Source organism: Myxine glutinosa, chromosome 5, assembly GCF_964187855.1.
Source record: "Myxine glutinosa chromosome 5, kmMyxGlut1.1, whole genome shotgun sequence".
NCBI lineage: Eukaryota > Metazoa > Chordata > Myxini > Myxiniformes > Myxinidae > Myxine > Myxine glutinosa.
The window spans coordinates 182,268,347-182,284,172 of NC_136265.1; the positions used below are offsets into that span (position 1 = coordinate 182,268,347).

General features: G+C 46.9%; 1 protein-coding gene across 1 annotated transcript in view; it reads left to right on the forward strand.

The window, feature by feature from the left end:
* Window positions 1–15,826, forward strand: part of LOC137426616 (nuclear factor of activated T-cells, cytoplasmic 1-like) — a 98,458-nt gene that overhangs the window by 65,607 nt on the left and 17,025 nt on the right. The window contains exons 3-10 of the mRNA XM_078779220.1: window positions 150–418; window positions 4,129–4,394; window positions 4,750–4,912; window positions 5,082–5,171; window positions 5,328–5,437; window positions 5,656–5,828; window positions 6,056–6,193; window positions 12,059–12,114. Coding sequence (XP_078635346.1) covers window positions 150–418; window positions 4,129–4,394; window positions 4,750–4,912; window positions 5,082–5,171; window positions 5,328–5,437; window positions 5,656–5,828; window positions 6,056–6,193; window positions 12,059–12,114 — 1,265 coding nt within the window. The remainder of the gene's footprint in view (window positions 1–149; window positions 419–4,128; window positions 4,395–4,749; window positions 4,913–5,081; window positions 5,172–5,327; window positions 5,438–5,655; window positions 5,829–6,055; window positions 6,194–12,058; window positions 12,115–15,826) is intronic.

Consider the following 15,826-nt stretch of genomic DNA (forward strand, 5'->3'; position numbering starts at 1 on the left):
GAGATTGCTCCTATTGGTTGTTTGGTGACAAACGTCACGATTGCTGCAGTGACAGGAAATATTTGTGCCGTTTGAACCGAAAGTAATTCCACTTCTGGATATGAAGATACTCCTCACCGGTCTTGTGTAACCGAACTCCCTTCTCTCAGACCTCTCCCCTTGGCCATCACCACGTGCCTCACCTCGACACAGCCTCTCAGACGAGCACCTGCTCGGAGTGCGTCCGGGCGTATGGCCCGGCTCTCGTCCCGGGTCTCCCAGTGGAAAACGCCGTCGTTCCACGGGCAGCTGTTTTCGCCGTTCCCCGTCACCTCAGTGCTCACCGTTTGATTCTCCCCATGCCTCACCTCACACCTCGCCTTGTGCCTCGCCTCACGCCTCACCGCGCGGGAGTGTGACCGAGGACAACTGGCTCGGGGTAAGAATGCACATATCAATCCATCAATCCCTTTGCCTCAAAACCAGGGGGCTCAAGTACAAGACTAAACAGGTAATGGACTAAACAGGTAATGGACTCAAGTACAAGACTAAACAGGTAATGGACTCAAGTACAGGACTAAACAGGTAATGGACTCAAGTACAGGACTAAACAGGTAATGGACTCAAGTACAGGACTAAACAGGTAATGGACTCAAGTACAGGACTAAACAGGTAATGGACTCAAGTACAGGACTAAACAGGTAATGGACTCAAGTACAGGACTAAACAGGTAATGGACTCAAGTACAGGACTAAACAGGTAATGGACTCAAGTACAGGACTAAACAGGTAATGGACTCAAGTACAGGACTAAACAGGTAATGGACTCAAGTGCAGGACTAAACAGGTAATGGACTCAAGTACAGGACTAAACAGGTAATGGACTCAAGTACAGGACTAAACAGGTAATGGACTCAAGTACAGGACTAAACAGGTAATAGACTCAAGTACAGGACTAAACAGGTAATGGACTCAAGTACAGGACTAAACAGGTAATGGACTCAAGTACAAGACTAAACAGGTAATGGACTCAAGTACAGGACTAAACAGGTAATGGACTCAAGTACAGGACTAAACAGGTAATGGACTCAAGTACAGGACTAAACAGGTAATGGACTCAAGTACAGGACTAAACAGGTAATGGACTCAAGTACAGGACTAAACAGGTAATGGACTCAAGTACAGGACTAAACAGGTAATGGACTCAAGTACAAGACTAAACAGGTAATGGACTCAAGTACAGGACTAAACAGGTAATGGACTCAAGTACAAGACTAAACAGGTAATGGATTCAAGTGCAGGACTAAACAGGTAATGGACTCAAGTACAGGACAAAACAGGTAATGGATTCAAGTACAGGACTAAACAGGTAATGGATTCAAGTACAGGACTAAACAGGTAATGGATTCAAGTACAGGACTAAACAGGTAATGGACTCAAGTACAGGACAAAACGGGTAATGGATTCAAGTACAGGACTAAACAGGTAATGGATTCAAGTGCAGGACTAAACAGGTAATGGACTCAAGTACAGGACTAAACAGGTAATGGATTCCAGTACAAGACTAAACAGGTAATGGACTCAATTACAGGACTAAACAGGTAATGGGCATGCGCGTTGCAAACTATCTATCCTGTTGATCGTTATTGAGTGAACATAGCCTGAACTAGACTGTGAGGTTGTCGTGTCTATGTAGATTCAGTCGTAGAGTTAGTCCGTGAGGTTGTCGTGTCTTTGTAGATTCAGTCACAGAGCTAGTCCATGAGGTTGTCGTGTCTATGTAGATTCAGTCATATGTTCTGTGTTTAGTTTGAGTGAACATACTCTGAGCTTGTCCATGAGGTTGTCGTGTCTATGTATCTAGAGAGACATGACAACCTCATGGACTAGCTCTACGATTGAATCTTCAGTCGTTGAGCTAGTCTGTATGGTAGTCGTGTCTATGAAGATTCAGTCATCGAGTTAGTCCGTGAGGTGGTCGTGTCTATGTATATTCAGTCATCGAGTTGGTCCCTGAGGTGGTCATGTCCATATAGATTCAGTCACAGAGCTAGTCTGTGAGGTTATCGTGTCTATGTATATTCAGTCATCGAGTTGGTCCCTGAGGTGGTCATGTCCATATAGATTCAGTCACAGAGCTAGTCTGTGAGGTTGTCGTGTCTATGTAGATTCAGTCATTGAGCTAGTCTGTGAGGTTGTCGTGTCGATGTAGATTCAGTCGTTGAGCTAGTCTGTGAGGTTGTCGTGTCTATGTAGATTCAGTCATTGAGCTAGTCTGTGAGGTTGTCGTGTCGATGTAGATTCAGTCGTTGAGCTAGTCTGTGAGGTTGTCGTGTCTATGTAGATTCAGTCGTTGAGCTAGTCTGTGAGGTTGTCGTGTCTATGTAGATTCAGTCGTTGAGCTAGTCTGTGAGGTTGTCGTGTCTATGTCGATTCAGTCGTATGCTTTCCTCCTTTTGTGAAGTTTTAAGTTTGTAGAAGAAAAACACCAGTTTGCTATTCCCATGTGAGCACTTGGCTCATGACGCTGGGATCACAGGTTCAAATCCATACGTTGTGTTGCTATGTCCATCTCTGTCAGACGTTGTGTTGCTTCGTCCATCTCTATGTCATACGTTGTGTTGCTTCGTCCATCTCTATGTCATACGTTATGTTGCTTCGTCCATCTCTGTCATACGTTGTGTTGCTTCGTCCATCTCTGTCATACGTTATGTTGCTTCGTCCATCTCTATGTCATACGTTATGTTGCTTCGTCCATCTCTGTCATACGTTGTGTTGCTTCGTCCATCTCTATGTCATACATTATGTTGCTTCGTCCATCTCTGTCATACGTTGTGTTGCTTCGTCCATCTCTATGGCATACGTTGTGTTGCTTCATCCATCTCTGTCATACGTTGTGTTGCTTCGTCCATCTCTATGGCATACGTTATGTTGCTTCGTCCATCTCTGTCATACGTTGTGTTGCTTCGTCCATCTCTATGTCATACATTATGTTGCTTCGTCCATCTCTGTCATACGTTGTGTTGCTTCGTCCATCTCTATGGCATACGTTGTGTTGCTTCATCCATCTCTGTCATACGTTGTGTTGCTTTGTCCATCTCTATGTCATACGTTGTGTTGCTTTGTCCATCTCTATGTCATACGTTGTGTTGCTTTGTCCATCTCTATGTCATACGTTGTGTTGCTTTGTCCATCTCTATGTCATACGTTGTGTTGCTTTGTCCATCTGTCATACGTTGTGTTGCTTTGTCCATCTCTATGTCATACGTTGTGTTGCTATGTCCATCTCTGTCATACTTTCATCTCTATGCTATGTCCATCTCTATGTTGCTTTGTCCATCTCTATGTCATACGTTGTGTTGCTTTGTCCATCTCTATGTCACACGTTGTGTTGCTTCGTCCATCTCTGTCATACGTTGTGTTGCTTTGTCTATCTCTATGTCACACGTTGTGTTGCTTCGTCCATCTCTGTCATACGTTGTGTTGTTTCGTCCATCTCTGTCATACGTTGTGTTGCTTTGTCCATCTCTGTCATACGTTGTGTTGCTTGGTCCATCTCTATGTCATACGTTGTGTTGCTTTGTCCATCTCTATGTCATACGTTGTGTTGCTTTGTCCATCTCTATGTCACACGTTGTGTTGCTTCGTCCATCTCTGTCATACGTTGTGTTGCTTTGTCCATCTCTGTCATACGTTGTGTTGCTTGGTCCATCTCTATGTCATACGTTGTGTTGCTTTGTCCATCTCTATGTCATACGTTGTGTTGCTTTGTCCATCTCTATGTCACACGTTGTGTTGCTTCGTCCGTCTCTGTCACACGCTGTGTTGCTTTGTTTATCCCTTCCTAATGTGTTATGTGATTTATGGACAAGCTCCTGCTTGAGCCTTGGATCACTGTGGAAAAGTTCAACATGGACATCCATCGTAATAACAAGATTTACGTCCTGGTTGTTGTTGAGGAAAAACGAGGAGTAGGAGAAATGTTTTTGTGAACGTGAAACTGTCGGAGTGAAATGTTGAACATCTCCAGGAGACAATAAAACGATGGTTGAAGTGCTTTGCTTTTTGATGAAACCATTTAGGAAATTATTCCTGTTACAAAGTTGACGTTTTAATTTATTTATTTTCTCCCACAATTGCTCCTCCGTAGATCTCATCTCCAGAAGAGGAAGACCCTGCCAATGATCTGCCTCTCAAGACCCGCCGTTGCTCCCAAGAGTTTCATCCACCAAACGCAGAGCATCAGCCCATAGATGGAGCAAACGAGTCGAATGGGTTGTCCCCCTTGGGCGGGCAAAACACCTGTCCCTCTCCTGGACCTTTCCTCACCGTCCCTCACTTTTCCTGGTATCAGGCCAAGCCTGTCCCCCCTCAGCGCCCCCCACCTACATCTCCACAATTTCAAGCCCTCCAAGGGTGAGAGAAATCTTCTCATTCCTGTTATAAATTAATCATAAGTATTATTATTATTATTGCCAAAGAAGTGTTAGTCCATGATACCTCTGGTCTTTCAAAGGTTCCTCATTGGAGGAATGACTTCAATTTCTCATTTGTTCTTTGTTTGTCGATGTTCGTCCGATTGTCCTGTACTTGTTCAGCCCTGCTGCCCTCCTGCGTTATATTTCTAGTGGAGTCCGTGAGCATTGGTCTCTGTACATCTTCAGAGTTCAATCAAGTCCTTTCAGACTTTCTGAACCGTTGCACCTTCACCGTGATAACATCTTCATCCATGTCCTTCTTTTCCTTCCACGTCTCTCACCGACCGGTGAAGGTCCGAGGGTCTCCCTCCCCTTGAGTGGCCTCTGCCGTCGGCAAGCGGCGGAGTGGAACTGCAGTTAGAAGTGCAGCCGCGACCGCACCATCGAGCGCACTACGAGACCGAGGGCAGTCGGGGGGCCGTGAAGGCCGTGGGTGGGAGCCATCCCGTCGTCAGCGTGAGTCCAAGCACTTGGCACCACGTTCTGATGTTTAGACCACGAGTCGGGCGGGGGGGGGGGATGGAGCCGCACCGATTGAACTCCTCTGTCTGCAATGCTTTGTTTTCCTTCACGTTGTTTTCACTTGAATAGTTAGCGTGACCTCCTGACCTGCGTTCTTGCACAGGTTGTGGGCTATTCTGAGGGCCCACTAGCTCTGCAGGTCTTCATTGCAACGTCGGACGAAAGGCCACTTCGAGCGCACCCCTTCTACCAAGTGAGGCCCTTTTCCTAACAACAGTTGCTCCACAAACATCATCTTTAAGTTATATGATTTTTGTCCTCACCTCGTGGAGTCGGACAGTTTGCTTTCGCTCTTCTGTAATGAAATTCACAAGTGCCTGTGACGTCATTTCTTTAATTCCAAACACAGGTGCATCGAGTCACAGGTAAATCGGTAGCTACGCCAAGCCGCGAGATCGTCATAGGGTCGACGAAGGTGTTGGAGCTTCCGCTGCTGCCTCAGGACGGGATGCGAGCTGCGTGAGTCACATTTACTGATCCTATTTGTATTCGCTCTTCCTGTAGACAGGTGCATGCTTCTCCGGATGTCGGTATAACGAGGGGCAGGAGAGACGGAGTGATTGGATAAAAGCAATGATCAACGTAAATGACACCAACCTAATGTATGACGAGAACGTGATGATGAAGACTTTGTGAGGGCCTCGGGTGTATGCTGCTACGTTCTCCTGTACCTTCAGCATCGACTGCGCTGGAATCCTGAAGTTGCGGAACTCGGACATTGAGCTACGTCGCGGTGAGACCGACGTCGGACGGAAGAACACGCGCGTTCGACTGGCGTTCCGTACGGCCATTCCACAGCCTGGATCTGCTCCCACCGGACTGCTCGTCGCCTCCACACCCATAGAGTGCTGTACGTTGTGGAACATTACTCTTGAACCTCGTGTGTCCGAGTGATGTGGACGTACATCCCTAATAATCTGTGATGCAAATGGTAAACAGGTTGACGATTCCATTTGGATGAACGATGGGTCTCAAACTAGTCTCAAAGTGAACATAGTTTGTCCTGATGTTATAATCTCAGACTTTTCATCTCTGCACTTCTTCCGTACCATGTGACCCCCGTTTCACCATCCTCAGCTCAACGCTCGGCCCAGGAACTTCCCGTTCTCGACTCGCTCTCTCCTGTGATGCTCCCACCTGCTGGAACACAGTTAACGCTACGTGGAGCAAACTTTTCATCGGACTCACGCGTTGTCCTTACCCAACGTCGGACAGGTGAGCAACTCAGAAAGAAGCAAGAAAGAGAGAGAGACATTGGTTGGAAAGTGAATACGTGATGGGGATTTCAGGGCTAGGTACAGACAGGTGGTACTGACCGGGCAAACGTGGCGTGGTGCTGACGGGGCCCCCGCAGCCGTGATGCCTCCCCCCACACCCCCCAGAATTTCCATGTTTTAAACGTTTCCCAGTGTGTACCCTGGATTAGAATAGGTACACCGCATCCCTGCGTTTCGTAAGATGACAAAGAGGGTTGGCGTCAGGAAGGGCATCCGGCCATAAAAACATTGCCTCAAAAAGAGGACAATTACAACTACATATGGACAGGGTACAGCCCGAAGTGGAGATCGGTTTCTGAGGTTTGGGACATGGAATGTAGGGACAATGACAGGGAGATCAGAAGAAGTGGTGGAAGTATTGGTCAGAAGAAGAGTGGACATATGTTGTGTGCAGGAGACGAGATGGAAGGAAAGTGGTGTGAGAATGGTGAAGGGTAGGCAGGGACAGAAATACAAGTTTGTGTGGCAAGCGTGCCTGGAGGGCGTGAATGGTGTTGGTGTCCTGTTTTCTGAGGAGTTTGTAGACAGTGTGGTGAGTGTGACCAGAGTGAGTGCTAGGTTGATGGTGGTGAAAATGATGATTGGAAAGCTCTTGGTGAACGTCATCTCGGGATATGCTCCGCAGGTTGGTCAGAATGATGAAGAGGACAAGTTTTGGTGTGCGATAGAGAAGCTGATAGAAAACGTGAAAGATGAGGAAGTTGTTGTGGTAGGAGGAGACCTAAATGGACATGTGGGAAGGAGTATGGATGGTTTTGAGGGAGTTCATGGGGGTTACGGATATGGTGTGAGAAATGGAGAAGGTGAAAGGATTTTGGAGTTTGCTGATGGAGCTGAATTGTTGATTTGTAATACTCAGTTCCAGAAAGAGGATAATAAGCTTGTTACATACACGTCAGGTGGGTCGACGACAACCGTTGACTACCTGATGGTGCATCGGCGAGATAGGGGGCACCTCCGGGACACAAAGGTGATCCCGGGGGAGGAGGCTGTTTCACAGCACCACTTGGTTGTCTGCGACATAAGGGTGAAAGGTGCGAGGAGAGCTCGGCGGGTGAAGTACCAACCGAGAATGAAGGTGTGGAGGTTGAAAGAGGTGACAGTAAGGGAGGCATTAAAAGAGAGGCTGAGTAGGGTAGAGGATTATGTGGTTGAGCTTGAAAGTGGTTGGATGTCAATGAAAGCTAGTCTGTTGGGAGCCGTTGGTGAGGTATGTGGATTGTGGATGGACAAAAGGACCACCGAGGCACTCGGAAACATGGTGGTGGGATGATGAAGTTGGAAAGAGGATTGACGAGAAGAGGAAGAAGTTCCAGGAGTGGCAGAAGGCGAAGGGCACGGGAGCAGAAACAACAGAGCATGAAAGTTATAAGGCAGCCAAGAAGGCTGCAAAGAAAGAGGTAGCAAAGGCGCAGGAGGCATGGAGGAAAATGTTCGGAGAACGCTTGGATTCGGAAGAGGGTCAGAGAGCAGCATTCAGGATTGCAAAGCAGATAGCGAAAGAGAGGTGTGACGTGATGGGGGTGAGTTGCTTGAAGGATGAAGTGGGACAAATCGTTGTGGACCCAGATGGAATTAAAGGAAGATGGAAAAGATATATGGAAATGCTGTTGAATACAGAGAATGAATGGGATGGCAACATAGAGAGTAAGCCAGTTTTCGGACCGACAGAGAAGATAACTGAGAAGGAAGTTGAGGAAGGATAAAAGCAATGAAGAGTAGAAAAGCGGGAGGGCCGACGGGAGTTGTGGGAGATATGTTGAAGGCAGCAGGAAGTTGGGGTGTGAAGAGAATGACAGAGATCTGTAATCTGGCGGTGAAAGAAGGCATTCCATTGGATTGGGAACTGAGTACCCTCGTCCCTCTATACAAGGGGAAAGGTGACCCTCTAGAGTGTGGCTCGTACCGAGCGATAAAGTTATTGGAGCATGGAATGAAGGTATTGGAAAGGGTGTTGGAGAGGAGGATAAGGAAGAAAGTGAAGATCGACGAAATGCAGTTTGGATTTATGCCAGGAAGAGGAACGACAGACGCGCTTTTTATTGTGAGGCAGTTGCAGGAGAAGTACATGGAGAAGAGGAAGAAGTTGTTTCTTGGGTTTGTTGATCTGGAGAAACCATTCGATAGGGTTCCACGCAAAGTATTGACATGGGCAATGAGGAAGTTAGGAGTGGAGGAATGGTTGATCAGAGTAGTGATGGCAATGTACAAAAGAGCGCGCACAGCTGTAAGGACGAAGGACGGGAACAGTGGTGAGTTTGAGGTGAAGGTGGGAGTGCATCAGGGATCGGTACTAAGTCCACTACTATTTGTAGCTGTGATGGAGGTGCTCGCTCAGAACGGAAAGGAGGGTTTACCGTGGGAGTTGTTGTATGCAGATGATCTGGTGTTGATTGCGGAAAGTATGGATGGACTGAAGGAAAAGATGAACAAGTGGAAGGAATGTATGGAGACAAAAGGTCTGAAGGTGAATATCGGAAAGACGAAGGTGATGGCAAGTGGTAAAGCATGTGGTGAGGTGGAAAGAACTGGGAAGTGGCCCTGTGCTGTGTGCAGGAATGGTGTCGGAGTGAACTCCATTCAATGTACAATGTGCGCTGAGTGGGTTCATCAAAAATGTAGTGGTCTGAGAGGGTCATTAACCAGTGTGGCAGCTCCATTCAAGTGTAAGGTGTGCACAGAGGGAGCTGCAGATGGAGGAAATGTTGAGTTGGATCTTGGAGACGGCGTGAAGCTGGAAGGTGTGAAAACATTTTGCTACCTCGGAGACATGCTGAATGGAGAAGGTGGATCAGACTCGGCAACGGGCTAGAGTGAGATGTGCATGGAAGAAGTTTCGGGAACTGAGTGGCGTGCTGATGAGGGGAGTGTCGTTGAAGCTGAAGGGAAAGGTGTATGCTGCAATTTTGCTGCATGTGTGAGAAGTGTTATGATTTATGGGAGCGAGACATGGGTAATGAACGTCGAGCAGCAACGAAGGTTGGAAAGGCGAATGGTTCGATGGATGTGCAGAGTATCGTTGAGAGAGAGAGGAAGACAAATGATGAATTGCGAAAAATGATGGGAATTGAGCCTGTGATTGATGCTGTGAAGAGGAACAGGTTGAGATGGTTTGGTCATGTGTTGAGGAAGGATGAAAGTGACTGGTTGAGAAGAGTGATGGAAATGAATGTAGCAGGAAGTAGAGCACAGGGAAGACCGAGAAAGACTTGGCTAAAGATGGTGGAAGAAGAAATGCGGGCAAGGGGGTTAACAAGGAGAGATGCAGAAAATATGGCAAGATGGAGAAGATTGTCATGGGGACCGCAAGGCTAACCCCCGCTCTCGTAGGGAAAATGGCCTTAAAATGCATGTTGTTGTTGTTCAGACAGGTAGATGGTGTGAGTGAATACGTGATGGGGATTTCAGGGCTAGGTACAGACAGGTAGATGGTGTGAGTGAATACGTGATGGGGACTTCAGGGCTAGGTACAGACAGGTAGATGGTGTGAGTGAATACGTGATGGGGATTTCATGGCTGGGTACAGACAGGTAGATGGTGTGAGTGAATACGTGATGGGGATTTCAGGGCTAGGTACAGACAGGTAGATGGTGTGAGTGAATACGTGATGGGGATTTCAGGGCTCGGTACAGACAGGTAGATGGTGTGAGTGAATACGTGATGGGGATTTCAGGGCTGGGTCCAGACAGGTAGATGGTGTGAGTGAATACGTGATGAGGATTTCAGGTCTGGGTCCAGACAGGAAGATGGTGTGAGTGAATACATGATGGGGATTTCAGGGCTGGGTCCAGACAGGTAGAGGGTGTGAGTGAATACATGATGGGGAGGTCAGGGCTGGGCACAGACAGGTAGATGGTGTGAGTGAATACGTGATTTCAGGGCTGGGTCCAGACAGGTAGAGGGTGTGAGTGAATACATGATGGGGAGTTCAGGGCTGGGCACAGACAGGTAGATGGTGTGAGTGAATACGTGATGGGGAGTTCAGGGCTGGGCACAGACAGGTAGATGGTGTGAGTGAATACGTGATCCGGAGTTCAGGGCTGGGCACAGACAGGTAGATGGTGTGAGTGAATACATGATGGGGAGTTCAGGGCTGGGCACAGACAGGTAGATGGTGTGAGTGAATACGTGATGGGGATTTCAGGGCTGGGTCCAGACAGGTTGAGGGTGTGAGTGAATACGTGATGGGGATTTCAGGGCTAGGTACAGACAGGTAGAGGGTGTGAGTGAATTGGGGATTTCAGGGCTCGGTACAGACAAGCAGATGGTGTAAGTGAATACGTGATGGGGATTTCAGGGCTAGGTACAGACAAGCAGATGGTGTAAGTGAATACGTGATGGGGAGTTCAGGGCTGGGCACAGACAGGTAGATGGTGTGAGTGAATATGTGATGGGGAGTTCAGGGCTGGGCACAGACAGGTAGATGGTGTGAGTGAATACGTGATTGGGATTTCAGGGCTAGGTACAGACAGGTAGAGGGTGTGAGTGAATACATGATGGGGAGTTCAGGGCTGGGCACAGGCAGGTCGAGGGTGTGAGTGAATACGTGATGGGGAGTTCAGGGCTGGGCACAGACAGGTAGATGGTGTGAGTGATGGGGAGAATACATGATGGGGAGTTCAGGGCTGGGCACAGACAGGTAGATGGTGTGAGTGAATACGTGATGGGGATTTCAGGGCTGGGTCCAGACAGGTAGATGGTGTGAGTGAATATGTGATGGGGAGTTCAGGGCTGGGCACAGACAGGTAGATGTTGTGAGTGAATACATGATGGGGAGTTCAGGGCTGGGCACAGACAGGTAGATGGTGTGAGTGAATACGTGATGGGGATTTCAGGGCTAGGTACAGACAAGCAGATGGTGTAAGTGAATACGTGATGGGGAGTTCAGGGCTGGGCACAGACAGGTAGATGGTGTGAGTGAATACGTGATGGGGAGTTCAGGGCTGGGCACAGACAGGTAGATGGTGTGAGTGAATACGTGATTGGGATTTCAGGGCTAGGTACAGACAGGTAGAGGGTGTGAGTGAATACATGATGGGGAGTTCAGGGCTGGGCACAGGCAGGTAGAGGGTGTGAGTGAATACGTGATGGGGATTTCAGGGCAGGACACAGACAGGTAGATAGTGTGAGTGAATATGTGATGGGGATTTCAGGGCAGGACACAGACAGATAGATAGTGTGAGTGAATATGTGATGGGGATTTCAGGGCTAGGTACAGACAGGTGGAGGATGTGAGCGAATACGTGATGGGGATTTCAGGGCTGGGCACAGACAGGTAGAGGGTGTGAGTGAATACGTGATTTCAGGGCAGGGCACAGACAGGTAGATAGTGTGAGTGAATACGTTATGGGGATTTCAGGGCAGGACACAGACAGGTAGATAGTGTGAGTGAATATGTGATGGGGATTTCAGGGCTAGGTACAGACAGGTGGAGGATGTGAGCGAATACGTGATGGGGATTTCAGGGCTGGGCACAGACAGGTAGAGGGTGTGAGTGAATGCGTTATGGGGATTTCAGGGCTGGGTACAGGCAGGTAGAGGGTGCGAGTGAATACGTTATGGGGATTTCAGGGCTGGGTACAGACAGGTAGAGGGTGTGAGTGAATACGTGATGGGGATTTCAGGGCTGGGCACAGACAGGTAGAGGGTGTGAGTGAATACGTTATGGGGATTTCAGGGCTGGGTACAGGCAGGTAGAGGGTGCGAGTGAATACGTGATGGGGATTTCAGGGCAGGGCACAGACAGGTAGATGGTGTCAAGCCACAGAGAGGAAGCCACCTCAACTCACCTGCATTTTCACAGATGGACAGGCGTTGTGGGAAACTGAGGTGAAGGTTGAGAAGGAAAATTTCAAACCGGTAAGAACTTTTATTCCTTATTCATCATCTTGTTCTCGTCTGTTTATTTTTTTTCATGCAAATGTTCTTTTTCGGCAAGTTAACCTTAATGTTTTATTTATTTTTTTCATGCAAATGTTGTTCTTCTTCACGTTCACCTTATGTTTTATTTATTCTTTCATGCAAATGTTCTTCTTCACCAAGTTAACCTTGTTTTATTATTTTTTTTCATGCAAATGTTCTTCTTCTTCAAGTTAACCTTGTGTTTTATTTATTCTTTCATGCAAATGTTCTTCTTCAGCAAGTTAACCTTATGTTTTATTTTTTTCATGCAAATGTTCTTCTTCTTCAAGTTAACCGTATGTTTTATTTATTCTTTCATGCAAATGTTCTTCAGCAAGTTAACCTTCATGTTTTTTTTGTTTTTTTCATGCAAATCTTCTTCTTCAAGTTAACCTTATGTTTTATTTATTCTTTCATGCAAATGTTCTTCAGCAAGTTAACCTTCATGTTTTATTTTTTTTTTCATGCAAATCTTCTTCAAGTTAACCTTATGTTTTATTTATTCTTTCATGCAAATGTTCTTCTTCAGCAAGTTAACCTTGTTTTTTTGTTTTTTTTTCATGCAAATGTTCTTCTTCAAGTTAACCTTATGTTTTATTTATTCTTTCATGCAAATGTTTTTCTTCAGCAAGTTAACCTTATGTTTTATTTATTGCTGTTTTTTTGCTCTGTCCAACGTTGATGCACATGGAGAGTGAATTTAGTTGGACAAAATTACTGCGGATATAATTACGTTTGGGATCCCTTACGTGTTGTTATGTGTCTCCCCGGGGTCTTCAAAAACCGTAACATGATCCCCTGCTCCATACCAGGCTCGTCCCGAGTGTGCCGGCTGCAGCACACGTCAGGTGTAGTCCCTTTAACACGATTACCTGGCCTCTCGGATCCCTGAGTGCAACATTTTTCATACGCATCTCCACTAAGAAAAATAATCAAATGTAATGCATTGTGTAACTAAATATTCCTACGTATCTATCACAATTTTAAATTCAGTCTTTTATCTATACACGTGACCAGGTGGGTTCAAACTATACACCACATACAATCATCGCTGGTCTTCAGAACGTCGGACAGTCGGTCGGCACGGCCACAATTGGCCTCTGTTACGCAGTGAAATGATGAGCCACATGCAGGATCCTTGTCTCTCAAGCATGATCAGTGTTTGGGGAGGCGTGAGAAGTGCGGCAGGGAAACGGGCAAGGCATGGCAAGACATGGCCAGGCATGGCAAAGGCAAACATGGCGAGGCAAACCGGGCCGGCAGGTATGGCTGGCTCGTTTTATCGTGGGGGGCAGCAACGAGCCCTAGCAGCAGATCAGCTGGCCGGATTTGGCCCTAACCTAAACTATCTGCCCCACTTGTCCCTCTGCACTAACCTTACCCCGTTCAGTCCATTTAAATGAACTCGAGCCTGACTTCCCTGTCCCTCTAAGCCCTACTATCTAATCTATCCCTCTCGTGCCCACTAATCCCTCTAACTATCCTATCTACCAGGAGGAAAATCAACGCAAATATTAGGTGACATGGGCACCACAAGGCTCGCTGGCGGAGTAGCCCGATTGGGGCGGGTGGGGGGGGGGGGGGGAGGGGCTCTCACTACTATCTTACTATAATTCACCGAATGACTGTCCGTCCGTCTGTTCCCAGATACCGCAAAAACAGCTGAACCGATCGCAACGAAATTTTGGGTGGGTAATGCTGGGATCTCCTGGAGTAAAATAGTCTGTATTGTTTTTCCAATTTTTTCCCAATTTTTCCAAACACGATGGAATAATATTTACCGATATGAACAGTGATGTGGCTTTTATTCAAATTCTACAAATACTGTTTAGATTTTGATGATTTGCGTGTGATATGATTTAACAGATGTTTATATGAATCGTTTAAAATAAAAAAGCCTTCAATTTCTGATATTTTGCCTTTTCATTTGGGCCTCCCAATTGAAGCCCCGCCCATAGGGCGGGTACCGTTGCTAGTACTACAAATTTGGGACGTGGTATTTACTGGTGTTTGTTCCCCCTCCACCCCCTCCCTTACCTCAAACGGCTAAACAGTTGACACCGCACGTGAAAAAGCCGAATGCCTCAACTGTGTTTGCCTCAAAATCTAGTGTCCCAAACCCATCTCTCTCTGTACCCACCGTACCCAGCTGCTCCAGGACTCTGTGGCCTTCTCTCCTGACAAGGTGAAGTTTCTGCCAATCCTCGACTGATTCTGCAACTGGACCAGACGGCATCAGCCCGCGGGTCCTAAAATCCTGCTCTGCTGCTCTATCTCACCCTCTCTCTGTTCTTTTCACTCTCTCTTTTGCTCAAGATCATCTGCCATCAGCTTGGAAATCAGTCAACATCACCGCTTTACACAAAAAAGATGCAAAAACAGATCCTTGCAACTACAAATCAATCGGCCTGCTCCCAATTATCAGCAAAGTCATGGAATCTATCATCACTTCTGACGCTTTTTCCCCAATCTCCCCTCTTTCTCCTAATCTCCTCTGGTGCTCCACTTTAAAATCGTAAATTACTATCATGTTCCGACTTTGTTCATAATCTATTTTCTGTTATTTTGTGTTCCGACCCTGCTTTGGCTATCAATATCTCCCGTGGTCTCATTTTTAACTCACCTGGAACGAAGTTCAGGTGAGCTTACGCGTTGTCAGTCCGTCCGTCCGTAAACACTTGCAACTTCCTCTCCACTGATGATGGGATTGCGACCAAACTTGGCACAAATTATATTTGTTGTGTTGTGACTAAAGTTTGTTCACTGCATTAAAAAAAATAAAACGGGGTCTAAGGGGGTCTACCGGGGTCAAAATGGATCCAGTTTTGACCCCTCAAAATAGTTTTTTGTTTTGTTTAAAGTCTTATGATTACATTGGTATGATTGTACATGCTGTTCTGTCTCCGAGCAACCATTGAAATTGGTTAAAAATACTTTGTCAGTGTACTGTACTGCTTTATTCGACCAGGTGAGCACCAGGGGTATTGCCCCAATGTTTAAAATTTACCCATAACGGCCCTGTTCCTGGTACCCTTTCTACTTTGCCACTGGCCTGACCTGTCACCGTCTCTTGTCGCCAACCTTCCACATCCTCCGTTACTTCACTCAGCTCTCCCCATACAGCCTCGATCCTCACCGCCATGTCATTGCTCATATCGCCTTCATGTCAGCCATTGCTTCTACCTGCCCCCACATCCAGCTTTTTTCCCACAGCCTTTATATCAGCCTTTGCCTCTGTGAATCCACCTTTGCCATGCATGCCATTCATCATTTGGCTCAAGATCATTGTCAACTGGTCCGTACCGAATGGTGCTGGCAAGGTCGGATGTTCTGGGGTGTGCATTCCAAGGGGGACATCATGTTCTTTGGGGGATGAGGTTGGCGGTTTCTGAGCATTACAAGTGTCTCTACTGCCCTTCCCCACCGAATGTTCCTTCAGTCACCTTCGGATCCAGCTTCTTCCACCTCCTTTATCAAACCCACCTTATCCTGCCCGTCTTGGATAGACATAGTTGTTAAGCTTGAATTCCCACCCTCGCTATGCTACGTTATTATTAAATTTTGAGTTGTGCTGGTCATGCCTCAGGTTCAATCTCACACCTGACGTCAATTGTTACGGGTTTGGTGGGGTTCATGAGGGTACTTCTCACACCCACTTCTCAGCCTATGA